The sequence below is a fragment of the Scedosporium apiospermum genome (genome assembly GCF_000732125.1).
Source record: "Scedosporium apiospermum strain IHEM 14462 chromosome Unknown SEQ_SAPIO_0055, whole genome shotgun sequence".
Taxonomy (NCBI): domain Eukaryota; kingdom Fungi; phylum Ascomycota; class Sordariomycetes; order Microascales; family Microascaceae; genus Scedosporium; species Scedosporium apiospermum.
Window position 1 is genome coordinate 389,592 of NW_015971756.1, and position 14,066 is coordinate 403,657.

At 52.7% G+C, this 14,066-nt stretch overlaps 3 protein-coding genes and 1 pseudogene across 3 annotated transcripts; 2 read left to right on the forward strand and 2 right to left on the reverse strand.

Moving 5' to 3' along the window:
• Positions 1-2,366: 2,366 nt before the first annotated feature.
• SAPIO_CDS1322 (uncharacterized protein) lies at positions 2,367-5,970 on the forward strand (the record flags this gene model as incomplete). The annotated part of the gene is made up of 3 exons (XM_016784620.1): positions 2,367-3,236; positions 3,330-3,923; positions 4,012-5,970. 3 exons carry the CDS (start codon positions 2,367-2,369, stop codon positions 5,968-5,970), a joined length of 3,423 nt encoding a protein of 1,140 aa, XP_016645736.1.
• Positions 5,971-7,165: 1,195 nt separating this feature from the next.
• SAPIO_CDS1323 lies at positions 7,166-8,740 on the reverse strand (annotated as a pseudogene; the record flags this gene model as incomplete).
• A 1,323-nt stretch (positions 8,741-10,063) lies between these two features.
• Positions 10,064-11,075, forward strand: SAPIO_CDS1324 (uncharacterized protein; the record flags this gene model as incomplete). The annotated part of the gene is made up of 2 exons (XM_016784621.1): positions 10,064-10,609; positions 10,680-11,075. The coding sequence occupies 2 exons, from the start codon at positions 10,064-10,066 to the stop codon at positions 11,073-11,075; spliced, it is 942 nt and encodes a 313-aa protein (XP_016645737.1).
• A 520-nt stretch (positions 11,076-11,595) lies between these two features.
• On the reverse strand, positions 11,596-13,091 carry SAPIO_CDS1325 (uncharacterized protein; the record flags this gene model as incomplete). Its single annotated transcript, XM_016784622.1, has 2 exons — positions 11,596-12,377; positions 12,455-13,091. The coding sequence occupies 2 exons, from the start codon at positions 13,089-13,091 to the stop codon at positions 11,596-11,598; spliced, it is 1,419 nt and encodes a 472-aa protein (XP_016645738.1).
• Between the last annotated feature and the right edge of the window lie 975 nt (positions 13,092-14,066).

Genomic DNA, 14,066 nt, shown 5'->3' on the forward strand with positions numbered 1-14,066 from the left:
CTTCCCTCCATGTGGCTTCAGGTCCTCTGACGCGCCTTACCCCACGCGTCTTCTTTCTTAGTTGATTATTACGAAGTCCATACGTAGAGAGCACCCAGATTCAGCTATGAGACCCATTAATTCAACTTAAATTGCCTTTCGATTCCTTTTTCTGATAGCCCAAGCAACGAAGTAGAACGTAAAAACCTCGCAGCGCAGCGTCCCTGTGGACTTTATCAATTGTATCAGCCGATCTCATCAGACGTCTGAAAATCACAACCTTCCGCTGCCTACGGGCAGCATCACCATAATAATGGACTCAGTTCTATCCCCTCCGCTTGGCCTAATATAAGAATATAATACCGCAGAGGAATTAAAGGACGAGTCCCTTTGCATGCTATGATGCTACTTCGTAGTCCCGATGGCAGGTCCCCATGGTTCCCTTGTTCTTATTTTGCGTTGCTGTCGGTACCCCCGAGGAAGGCTGCATACGAAGTTGGTAGAAAATGAAGGTGACGAAAGGGGAACTGTATAGAATACCTACCAAAATGACAATTTCCAACCTACAGATTTCGTACCAGTTACATTCTCGATCCCTTCTAGACCAATTGAACCCTCCTCTTGGTATGAGACAGAGCAGGGGACCCCAAGGTAAAGTGAAGTCCTTCGTGGAGGAACCTTGAGCGGTACAAGATTCGTACTTGCTCGACGTACGTCCGACAAGGTACCACCCGGCGTGCAGGGAGGGAAAGTGCCCAGGGTTCATGTCGTACTGAGTACAATGTACTCACCTCCATGCATGACAATTGGAAGGTACAAGGTAGCTCCAAAACATGCGCTGCTAAATAATCACTGGACAGTATCGCACTAGGAAAGTCTCTGGAATATCGCTCTTGGACGGGTCCACGGGTCCACCACATCCAAGCCGCCAGTCCCTTTTATCCCATGGCCGAGCAGGTCCAATCTCGTTTGCCGCTTCAGTGCCACCTCGCTGACGGGCTCTCAATTTCAGCAACTGTCCAGTCCAGGCCAGGCTTGGGACCGAGAACACCCACCGTCTGGTCAGTGTGAACGGTGCATCAATTCCTGATTGTGCAGTGTCCCAAATCAAATGCCCAATGCGCAGAATGGTGCTTCTCCCAGTCCTGCTTCTCCCTCCCCTCTCCAATTGGATGCTCCTGGGCAATCATTGTCGTCGCTGACTGGGCCGATTCCACTCCTGCCCATTTCCGCTCCTTTCTCCTGTCCTCACACACTCTTCCTCGGGCTCCCTGTCCTATAATCTCCAGGTCTGCTCGGCGTCCCAGGTCGAAATTATCTTCCCTTTCCCCATCAAATTCCGGTTTGGTGGAGAGAGTTGGATTCTGTGAGCGCCCTTTTCCGGCTCATTTCCTGCTTTTTCTCGTCATTTCGCATCGTTTGGAACGAGGCATTTCGAACAGCCACGGCAAATCAGCACATTCAAACCGTTCGCATCTGCAGTTGGCGTCGAACGCGACCTGCCTCCACAGAAGTGAAAGAACCGCGCCACTATTACCCTATCACCTCCCGCCATTTCTCACCGCCGACAACACGACACCATCTGCGACGCTCGCTGATCCTCCCCCAGACCCCTAGCACCCCAGCCACAATCGACTGAATCGCCAAATCTGCAGCTCGAGCTTGGGGAAGATCCTAGGAGACCGTACGCGAAGCAAATTTTCGAGTCGACCTTTCGCCCTCCGGTCTTGTCGATATTTTATCGCTTTCCTTTTTCGGCCTTCCCTAGACCTTGGACGTCCGGCAAGGTTCATTTCAACGTTCCTCCTTGCCTCAATTCGCGTGGAGGCTCGCCAGAAATCCCCCGACAGGCTTTCCCCCCTTCCTCTAGTGCCCGAACTCACGAGGTATCAGCGTGGACTCGTCCCAGCCAAAGAAATAGTCCGCACCATGGTATAGGTCATTCAATCTGATTGGTATGAGTTTTCCATCAGCCCCTTCATCTCCGCGTGGCCTTTTCTTTTATCAAGCACTGCAGTGCTTGATTCTCAATCGAAAGCTCGCAGCACGAACGAAAACTGACTGGGGATTCCTCTCCTATTCCACAGTATCAAGAAGACTGCATATCCGAACAATAATTTCCATCTGCACACTCTTGTTGCTTGACGAAGGTAGACTTGAGTCTTGATCAATCGGGGAAGTTGGTTGCCATTTTCCCTAGGTCCATCGCCGAGCTCTCTATCTACTTTCGAACCCTTACTTCCCCCCTTTTGCGAGAGGAACGACATTTCCAAACGAATCCGTCACGGCAAATCCATCACGAGATTTGGAGAACCGCCAGCCCGGCAGATCAGATTAACATTCACGTCTCGAGGGAGCCGTAAGGACGCGATAATTCCTGAAGGAGGATGTCCACAGCTCTGCAAACGCCTCATCAACCGGCGAGCCTTGCGTCTCCACCATTGATCCCAGCCTCGACCGCGAGTCATCATTACATGCCCACCCATTCTCGGGAGGTCTACAATGCAAATCAGCAAACCGTATCCTCTGCTTCACCTTCATCTTCGAAACGACCTTCTCGTGCCCGTAGTGGCAACAATCCCGGAGCTGGCGCGGCAAACGTGACAGTTTCCCCCAATCACTCCCAATCGGCGCTTGACTCCCCGATGATGGCGTCGCGTGCTGCTGTCGCCAATGCGGCAGTTGCAGACTACCAGTCCCAAGGTGGCTCCGACCGAAAACGAAACGCGGCTCCTGTTGCCCCCCCGCGAACCTCTTCATCTAACCCTCCCGGCGCCTCCGAAAGCCAAAAACGGGCCACGGCGCCGAATGACCGTGCAACCGCATCCCCTAGGAACGGTCGTCACGGTGAATCCTCTCGCGCTGCCAACGGCAACGGTGGCGCCGATCCCGCCGAAGAATCGAGGGGATCGTCAAGCCGCCGGAGACATCAACAGATGGCCGAGGAACCTCCTGAGCGCGTAAGCAGTAATCGCGACGGCCGTACCGGCGCCATAGTCACGATCCCTTCAAAACCAGCTGCATCCCAAGAACAGCCCGATGCAACGGAAACCTACGACGAAGCGGCTCCTCCCCCCGTTGTCGCGATGGGTGACTATGCCGATCAGTCACGTCGTGGAGGGCGGAGTCGACACGATGGGCGCTCAAACAAGCGTGATAAGAACACAAAATTTGGCGACTATATTCTGGGAAATGTTATCGGCGAGGGAGAGTTTGGCAAAGTGCGACTCGGTTGGAAGCAGGATGACAGAGTTCAGGTGAGTTGCTTCCAACAGTCTCGTCGACTGCCGCTGCTTTAGATTTTCGGCGTTCCTGATGGGCAGACTTTTACTAACTATCATGTCTCCTAGGTCGCCATCAAAATTATCAAAAAAGAAAGCCTCGGCAACAACCCTTCGAGATTAGCAAAGATTCACCGAGAGGTCAATATCCTTCGGGGACTGACCCATCCCAACATCGTCCACCTCCATGATATGATCGGCGACGACACACGAATAGGTATCGTGCTCGAGTACGCTTCCGGAGGCGAACTGTTTGATTACATTTTGAACCATCGGTATCTCAAGGACAACGCTGCGCGGAGGTTATTTGCCCAGCTCATCTCGGGCGTGGGCTACCTTCACAAGAAGGGCATCGTGCACCGGGACCTGAAGCTGGAGAACCTCTTGCTCGACCGCCATCGAAATATCATCATCACCGATTTTGGCTTTGCAAACATCTTCGACCCCAAAGACGAACTCACCGAAGAGGAAGAGTTGAACCTGAGTGACCGGGAGTTTGTGAAGAGGCTGGGCCTGGATAAGATTAAGGGCAACGGGACTCGCCGGGGTGATTTGATGCAGACGAGCTGTGGTAGTCCCTGCTACGCTGCCCCTGAGCTCGTGGTCAGTGATTCCTTGTATACCGGCAGGAAAGTTGACGTGTGGAGCTGCGGTGTCATCTTGGTAAGTCTTGGTTCTTTTTCTCTGTCTCTTCACTCTCTCCCATGATGCTGGCACATGAGCTTATGCTAACCTCTATGATTCATCTCAGTATGCCATGCTTGCGGGATATCTTCCTTTTGACGACGATCCGGCCAACCCAGAGGGAGATAACATCAACCTCTTGTACAAATACATCGTCAACACACCTCTTACCTTCCCCGAATACGTGTCCCCACACGCCCGTGATCTTCTCAAGCGAATACTTGTTGCCAACCCCCGAAGACGGGCGGACCTCTTCGAGGTGGCGCGTCATAGCTGGTTGAGCGAGTACGCCCACGTCGTCAGGATCATCACGAGCAGCACGACAACCCCCGACGACATCAAAAATACGACAGTACCAGCCGAGGAGGAAGCCGACGCCCCGGGAATCGCAAGGAGCGCTTCCCTGCGCGAAGCGGCAAAACCCAAGACATCTGCTGCTGCTTCCACTGTTGGTGGCTTGACTCCCAAGCACGGTCATATCGATACAGACGACGCGGCAGCGGCGGCAGCCAAGGCTCAGAAGGATGCCAAGCGTCGTACGGTGCAAGTCGAGTATGTTGCGCCCACAACCCAGACTCAGCGCGGCGAATACATTGTTTCGAGCAAGACTCGTGCGCAGCCGACCGCAGATGCGGCCCAAGCCAATGCTTCCTCGTCCAAGGACAAGCCACTCCCACGCGATCCGCCCGTATCCCGAGACGCGTACTCCAAGCCTACATCCTCGAGGGGAGGACCCCCAAGCTCACACCGACAGCAGGCCGGCGTGGCCCCAACGCGACCTCCCCGCGATCCCCGATCGGACGACATCTACACGGCAAATGCTGCCGTGGATCATGGTCATGGTTCAGCACGTCCACAGACGCAAGGTTCTATCCAGTCGGCAGCCTCGCTTGGGTTTACAGCGGGTGGACGAAATACGTATGGGCAACCGGCGCCTCCCGCGGTTGCTGGAACAAATGTTCATGGACGCATCCAGCAGCCAGCTTCGGCCGGTGGCGATGACGTAGAGGGTGTCGGCCGACCGAGCGTTCCATCGAAATTTGCTAGGGTGTCTGGATTCACCGAGGGCGCACCGCCCCAGACAAGTGAGGTCAAGGGACACAAGAGATCTAGTACCATCGGGGAGATCAGCTCGAAGTTGCTCGGACGTAGCGGTTCGCTCTTCGGCAAGAGCCGCAAGCGAACGGACACTGCTACGGCGCTTGGTGCCCCAGCGACATCCTCTGGGCCAGAGAAGAATAACAGGAAATACCCTCCTATCAGCATGGCCAATTCGATGGCTGTAGGCGGCGAAGAGGTGCGGCAGTCGATGGATTCGAGGCAGTCGCGAAGGTCATTCTCGCTTGGCCTTGGCAAGAAGCGCAGCGGCAGCATCAACGGCTCGCATCATTCACAGGAGAAGCAATCGCGGAGGTTTTCGCTTATTCCATCTCTTACCCGAGCTATCGGACTCGGGTCCGATCGCAATTCGCAGCAATCTCTCCCGATTCACCATGGCCCGGATCGCCAAGGCCAGGCGGAGACCGGAGGAGCACAGCCCAACACGCCCATCTATAACGAGATGCTAGCGAAGCGTCAACCGGAGTCTGCGGCGACCGAGGCGGCTTACCGAAACCAATCGCAAGGCCAAGTCTCGGCCTCCTCGCATGCTCAAGCCCCGGTTCAGAACCCACGCTATATCCCAGAGCAGTACGACCGACGACCTAATGCCATCCCTCCCTACATCCAGCAGCACTCGTCAGTCCTCAACACGGGATCCGAATCATCCATTGATATCCACCGTAACCAAAATAACGCCCAGGGTGTCGGGTCCCCTTACCAGGGCGGCTTCTCGGAGTCAGAAGGCTTCGACGGACGACGATTTGGCGCCGGAGCCAAGGGCGGCAAGGTACTTCAGAAGAACAAGCGATTTGCCGATGCGTACGATGACTATCCCGGCGGCCACAAGGGCTCTAGCGGAGCCGCACGCAGGGTAATGGACATTTTCCGAAGGCGTGGAAAGGCCAGGTCTGGCGATGATCGATGAGTAATAATAATAGCCTCGCCTAGCTGGCCTGAACCTGAGTTATAAGGTCTAGTTCATCACAGGCGAGTCTCGAGTCTCGAGCCCCTCTTGGTGAAAGGGAGATAGAGGAGAAGGCAAAAGAAAGAGGAGGTTGGATTTGCACAGATTGGCGGCGTAACATTGAAATTCTCATCTCACAGGGCCATAGAATGCGGCCAGACCGAACAGGAGGCAACGGAACGTTTTTTTATTTTCACCTTCCGGAGGGAACACAGCTGTGGCGTTTTCTGGCGTACCTGGACGTATTGTGCCTCATGCTGTGTTTGTTGTATCTGGACTTCTGGCTTGGTTCTTTTCGTTTTCCCTTGATTTTTTTCTCTCTTTCCTACTTTCCCGCCTAACGAGACGAAGGGGAAGGCTATTTTCCGTTTGCGGTTTTGTTTTTTGCGTCGTCTCTTCTTCTAATACGATATCTCCGGCCCAAACTCTTCATTTCTGATACCTTGGTATTTTACACTTCCTCAATTGCATTGTTTCTAGTGTTGTTCTTTTCACGGATTACGGAGGAGGGGAGTATTTGGTTCATGTTGCAACTTGGACGAAAGTTTGAAACGAAGTGAAAGGGATCCCATTCCAATACATTTTCCCGCAGAGTCACAGAGAGAGAGAGTATACAGGCTTTTCTTTTTCAACTATTTAATAGAGGCATTGAGAGCTTTTTGAGGTGTTGAGATTTAACTGGATTTGATATTGATCTGTTCCTAGACTGCTGGGGGTCGTCAACATTGGGCCAGGATGAACAACGGTCCAACATTGGATACTATGCTATGTAGCTATTAATAGACAACACCTATCCGTGTCTCGACTTTATAAGGTTTCATCGACTGTCTCAAGTCCGATGTCATATTTGATCGATCAATGTACTTGAGTTTTCTCACTTCCCCTTGAGATATCGTGAAGCCGAGCGTGGTACTTTACGGTTGTAGAGGCCTCGTTTCGGTGGTGTTTAGGGATATGAGTGAAGGCTCGCTACAAAGGTAGTTAATACAACATTGAAGCATTGAGTTGACATGGGTTAGATTGAAACCACACTCTCATTTTCAATGAATGCATCCGAACTGGCTGTTTCTGAGCTGTTCATATGGCGCCGGAGTTGAACGGGGTGGCGAACAAGATACTTACCTTAGTTTACCCAAAACAAATAGACAAATCAATGCTAATGATCAGACTGGGACGTGTTGCCGTCATCTAGACCAACGCGCAAAACCAGATTGAGACTGTGGCCTTGGCTCGCGTTATCCTGAACACCATAGCGAATGGTCGCCCAAGCCCTGAGGAAGGGATATTCCGCGTGTATCACCACCTCAGCCTCGTCGCTGGTTGCGTCGATGAATTCGGCAGCCCATTGTTGAAGATTTTCCTCGTCGGTGCACTTCATCTCCGCCTTGGCGGCCACCTTCGCCCCAAACTCCGCCCACTGCGCCTTCACGGCAAAGGCCGTCCCGGAATCCATTCGGTAAATGTAAGTCATGAGTCTTTGAGATCTGTCCCGAGACACTGTGAACTTCGACTTCTGAAGAGAGCATTTGTGGATTCCGAAGTGTTGGTGGACTGAGATGTCAATCTGTTGGAACCTTGTGGCGGGCTCGGACGGGCTCACCCAAACCGGTCCGATAAGGACTTCGGTAAAGTTGCTCGCGTTGTCCGAGGTCTCCACGTTTCTTAGAAGCGCGGGTGATTCTCGCCGGAAGAGATTTTTCGATGGTGCTGTGTCGTCCTCGCCCATCGGTTTGAGAAAGATGGCGACCCTGCTGCGTGGGTGGTCGGTGGATGAACAATTCAAGACACCCAGAGTTCGGCCCCCGGTGACCCGCAGTTGGACGCGCAGAAGCAACCCCTTGGTCGTCACCGTGATATCGCCGTCCTTTGGGAGTTGTTCGGGGAGCCGGGCCGGGACAATCCGGGACGAATCGCGAAAATCGAAGGGGGATTGGGCCAGCACGCCTCGGGCATTCGTCGCCGCTTCGCCGGAGAAGACTTCGGGCAATGCCTTCCATGCGAGCAGGCTCTGGTCGGCGTGATGTCTCAGTATTTCTTGCTGAAGTCGTGCGAACGCCCGGCCTCCCTCGCCATAGAGTAGTGGCATGTAAACGTCGAAAATGCCCAGCAAGCAATACGCAACGTCCTCGACACGCGTCGTCTTCCGCAGAGCCGCCCAGCTCATGCGCTGAGCAACGCTGTAATCGAAAATGCCGCGCTCGCCCCGCAGCAGCTTGACGTCGGTATTCGTGATTTCCGCCAGGGTGGGGGCCAGGGACTTTTTCGTCCCGAAGTCTTTCCAGTCACGGTTGCAGAAGACGACATTCTCGGGTGCCAGGAGCTCCTGCAGCGTCCATCCGCGAGTGAACCAGCGACACTCGAAGCCCTCAGTCCCGAAGCTTGCTTTCGACTCGCCTCCAAAGTCGCTGAGGTACGTGAAACAAACAACGGCGTCTCCGTACCACGAAAACATGGAATTGATGGCTTCCGTCAGCTCGGCGGAGCTTGACTTGTCGATGCAGCATGTGTCGGCCCATGCCCACCTTATCCCATGTTGACGAGCGACCTCGCAGAAACTCACGATTTTCTTGAAGCCGGCTTTTTCGCGGGTGCGAGGCTGCTCCTGGTGCCTTTCCCATTCCCAGAAAGAGACCTCGTCGTGTTCCCACGTATGGGAGAGGATACAGTAGGGGGGTATCTCCAAGGATGAAAATTCTCGAATCTGGAGGGTAGCTGTGTCAAGAAGACGCATTCTTTTCAATGTGGAGGATCGGAAGAGAAAGGTACCGGGCGAACTGTGGGAAGATGGTAGATGGGATGTGAGTTGGTATCGTGGCGGGAGAAACATCTAACACGCATGGTCCTGTAGCTAACAGGGAGATCCCGCACCAGCTACCTGTGCCCATGTTTGTCCAAGGCTGTCCGGCGTACAAGTGAGCGGCCTCCTGCGGGCAGAGGCTTGAGAGCAACGATTTGTGGCGGTGATGCATATGTTGCAATCATCGAGGGCCAATCGGTCCCGTCGCCTCGTCTTCGTCTCGGATCAAAATCCAACGAGTAATTCCGTTTGCGTTTGCGTTTGCGTTTGCGTTTGCGTTTGCGTTTTTCCTCTATATGCTGCACCTGTATTCGCTTCCCTCTCGCTTTAATCCTCATCTACTAAGTTCTCCAGTCCCTTATACCTCGCTTTCTCTTTGGAGATTTTGACGACGACGATGACGAACCGCATGGACGAGTTGTTCTTCAAGCGTCGTCTGACTTCATGTCAAACCACGCTAGAATCGATGCATTTCGTGGAGATCCTAAACTACTCGGTACGTGAGGCCCAGTCCGTCTGTGTTGCTGATGTTGAGTCTTACACAACGAAACAGGACAGCCGCCTGAACACTCGGAAATTCGACGCGTTGGCCGACAACGCGTACAATAAGTTTCTAAGCAGAAGCGTACGATATTCCCGTCCATGTTCTATCACACGACCTCAGTGTTTTTTGGCGTCCACCGCCAGACTGACTGAAACGTTTATATCCAGGGTATATTTGCGCCACGGCATGAAGCCCTTCTCTCGAACGGTTTGAGGCTGCTGTAAGCTCACTTCACTCTTTTCTCTAACCCTTGATGTACATCAATCGCGGGAAATGCTGAGACCTCACATCAAATTGTACTTACTTTGCTTGGAGAGGGATTCTGACCCGCCTGCCTACCGTGATGCAGTCTCCACATCGACGCTCAGGATCCGAATGCCTTCTCCCCCTAGACGATATCACTATCGAATAACGCGTACGAGTTCCTAGTTGACGACATGCGACTTCCTCGATGGGCCATCGAGACATCTAGCATTGTGGGGTCGTTCTTCTGGTTCGACGTCGTGGGCGAAGTTGGGGATCGATATTTCCGTAAGTCTTGTCACCCGCACACATGATCGGGCCCTAGCCTGCAGAATTCCCACATACTGGCGAGTAGTTGAAGTTGTTGAAGAGCGGGAGCTAACGGGAAAATCGATCGGGGCTTTCGTCCTGTAGAGTTTGTGCTTCGGAAATCGGACTCCCAACATCGCGGTGCCGCGCAAAACTGGGAAATGACGCTTTCCTATTCTTTCAAGACCCATATTACGTCGGGATACGTAAAGGCTGCGGCGTCAACTGACCTCAAACATCTGGTCGAAGAGCTGCTGCCCTGTGCCGAGCCCACCGCCCATCCATTCTTGCTTCCCCTCCTAGTGTTGAACCGCGAGCTATGTACCAACATGGAAGAGGTCCAACGGCGGGTCCGCGATAGCCTTCAAGCTATAGAGAACAGCTTGAGCGGGTGGTCTAGGAAGCCGAGCGGGCGCTATGAAGGCCGTTCGGCCAAGAATGCCGATATCAACGGGATCTCTTGCATGTTAGCCGATGCCCGTGGCCATATGCTGTGGGAGCGGCCGGAAACATGGAAACAAGTCTTGGAGAGTGTGAAGACTTCGTTGGGTCTTTTCTGGGACGAACTGCCGCTCGAGGACAAGGCGTCGATGGTAAAACTTCATCAGTCAATCGAGAGGCGAATAGGTTTCATCAAGGCGCGACTGGCTGGTATCGAGAGCTACGCTCAGGACACCAAGGACCGGCTCGAAATCCAGGCCAAAGCAGTAGGTTTCTTCTCACAAAGACCAGAAATGTGTGGATTATTTTGCTGATTGTTTTCTTTCCCCCTTTAAGTTGGATGTTCTCTTATTAGAGACAGAGGCCAAAATGAGTGTTGCAATGACGAGCGCGAGCAGCCGCATAGCCAAGAGCGCCAAGACAGGCAGCAGAGATTTAGCTTCTCTCACAATCGTCACTCTTGTATTCCTCCCCGCGACATTCCTCGCCGCATTACTTCCAAACCCCTTCTCTCGTGCCTTTGATTCGAAAATCGACATTTTGGCGAGCCTGTCGGCCCTTTTGGGCATAGGGATCGCATTCCTTATAATGCTAACTTCCCTCTGCTGGGCTGTCAAGATTCGCCAGAGGAATATTTGGAGACATAGCGAGGAGGGAAGGAAAGTAGTCAACTTTACTACAGGGGCGAGGCCGATGTCAAGAGGAATTGATGTACATGGAAGTATTATTTAGGGTGAGGATCCGGAAGCTGCAAAATAATAGGCATATAACATGCATCAATTAATCTCATTTCGATGTTTGCGGGGCGTGATCTGGTTTGCGAAGAGGTTCGTTAGGTTGGTCACAGGCTTTTTTTCAACTATTTATTTAATAGAGGCATTGGGAGAGCTTTTGAGGTGTTGAGAAAGAACTAGGTGTTGAATATTCGATTCGTTCCTAGACTATTGGAGTCGTCAATGCTGTTGGGTCATGATGAACAACAGGCCAATGTTGGATGCGATGTAACTATTAATAGACAAAGCCCATCCGTGTCTTGGCTTTTGTGAAAGTTGCCTCGGTTGTCTCGAGTTTGATGTTGTTTCGACTGATCAACGGGCTTTGAGTTTTCTCGTTTCCCCTTGAGCGACGTCATGAACCCCAAAATGGTATTATACATGTAGAGAGAGCCTAGATTCCCCGCTTGTACATACGCCTATCGTGAGCTATTTAGCTTAGAATTCTGTCCTGTGAGGACTAGGAGATAGGACAGCAATCATTCCACTGTCTCTTGGCTCCGCTCAACGGCGGGCAACACCCACTTCACCATCCACTCCGACTTCAGAACCTCATCAGCCGTCGGACGGTCTTCCGGGCGGTAGGCTAGCATCCTACGCATCAAGTCCAGAATCGTAGCCTTCTCCTTTTCGTCGAATACTCCGAGAGCCTCCTCCTCTCGTCTATACTTCTGGATATAGTCTTCAAAGCAGGTTTCGAGAGTAGGCCATGGCTCGCTTCGTCCGCACGGACGACCGTCATCGGTGAAAAACTGAGCGCGCGCTTCCCAACGCTCCCACCAACTTTGGGGCATAGGCCCCAACACATCTACGTGTTGGGCGGTAATCTCGTCCGCGGGCACATACTCGTTGCTGAATACGGCCTTCATGCCAATGATTTCCCAAATTGTAGTAGCCAGGCTCCATATGTCCGACGGGTATGACAGGGGTGCGTCCGGCTCAAAACGAGCCTCGGGGGCCCGGGAGCCGTACGGAGTATGGCAGTCCTTTCCGAGGCGGGATTCTGAACCTGGTGCAAAGGCCTCACCAAAATCGGTGAGAAGTATAGACGTGTCAGATAGCGAGAACTTGCGTATATCCTCCCTCCCTCCGAGACTCAGAGGAACGACTGCTTCGCTGGGGACATTTGGCGTCAGAGGCTGCCCGTCGCACCGGGTAATAGGAACGGTTTCTGGGTCTCCGTATTTTTTATAGAGTTCATCGATTGAGAGCTCATTGATACTTGATGAGAGCTTGAGGAGTACGTTCTTGAGGTGAACATCTGTGTAGCGTTCCATGAGAGACTGAATCAACTTTGCCGACAGACAGACTATAGACGACAGACTATAGTTTACATACCTCCGTGTACATAGCCCCGTGAGTGGATATAAGCAACAGCTAGCGCAACTCTTCCGGACAATGCTCTCGCAACATCGATAGGGAAGAGCCGGCTGAAGGAAATGGCTCTAAGGTCGCCTTGCGCGAGAGTCATTGTATAGCACTGGTGGGTTCCATTCGGGCCATGGACTTCAAACTCATCCAGCAGTGAAGGAATCGAGTCACGGCCCAAGCAGATAGGGAAAGGCATAGATGTCTGTGAAGAGATGGCTCGTAGGGTCTCCGTTTCGCGGAGGGTTGAGTCTGCTGTTCCAACTTTGAGAGCCACGTAGCACTTCTGGCGGGTGTCGTACGAGAGCCACACCGTGGAATAGCCCCCATATCCAATCTTGTCGACGATGCGGTAGCGGTCGTGCAAGACGTCTCCGATCATTATGGGGTGGTAGCCGCCGGGGATATAGTTTTCGAGGGATTCGACGTCCGGGATCCAGTTATATGTTGGCTGCCATTCTTCTTGATCGCCTGGGGTGGCGAGCGGTGGGCGCGTTGAGAAGCATCTTGAGCGCGGTGATGCCTTGGGTATTCGGCGAGGATGGGAATTGAGTGTGATACGGGGGTTTCTTAGGATAGAGAAGACTATGCGGGAGTAACGTGTCATGATAAATGCGCCAGGAGAGAGGCTACGGTGTAGACTTTGACTCTTTTATTTTCTACTCAAGGTTGGTGTTGGGATTCATAGTTCTGGGGTACATCGAGAGTTGTCTGAATTGAGAGTTGCTTGAAGAATCCAGAAATTTGACCTGTCGTTTGAATCCTGTCCTTGGAATTCACCGGGGGCTCAAGACAACGAGGGCCCTCGAAGAAGGGGCTGCTAACAAATGGACCGCATTGGCTCCTTGTCGAGTTGTCACCAGAGGCTATGATTCGAGAGCTTTGGGAGGAACGGAGCAACGCGATGTGATCTGGATCTGGGCTCGTTCGGCCAGCCATCGCACGCACCGCGTCTTCGGTGGCGAGCGGGTTTACGGTCGATCGTTTCAGGGCGGTAAGGCTACGTACACATACGCCAGCTGTGGCTCACTCTGCCAAGCCAAAGTTCCGATGATCCTTCATTGTCTGTACACGCCTTCATCATCAATTGATGATGTCAAGCTGATTCGGTCGCCATCGATTGTCATGTACATTCACTTCAACAACCTAGAATTCATGTCAAGAAGACGGTGTTTTTCTTAATTCGAAAAAAATAATTAGGTTATTTCCCCAATAAAAACCTGCAATAAGCTCTCGTTGTATTCTAGTTTACTTCGTAAGTACACTATTGTGAGAAACCTCAGCTTCAGCTGTCCTTAGCCTGGCTCCAGTGCTCCACCAGCTCCATCAAGGCTGAGCAAGCTTGAGCGCCACTGCAGCTCAAACTTCTCCCTGCAACTTCTTTCGCACACTCTTTCGTCTCCTGTGGTGTTAGTGTCGGTTTAGCCCTCGGTTGATCTTATCACTGATCTTCAGCATCGTGCGCTGAAGGGGTGATCTAGACTCGTCCTGTCAGCACTCCCTACTTTAAAGGTTCCTGGTCTTCCTGGCCGGGATTAGTGCAGTGGCGATAATTGGTCAGGCGCAACAAGGGAAGGTTCGA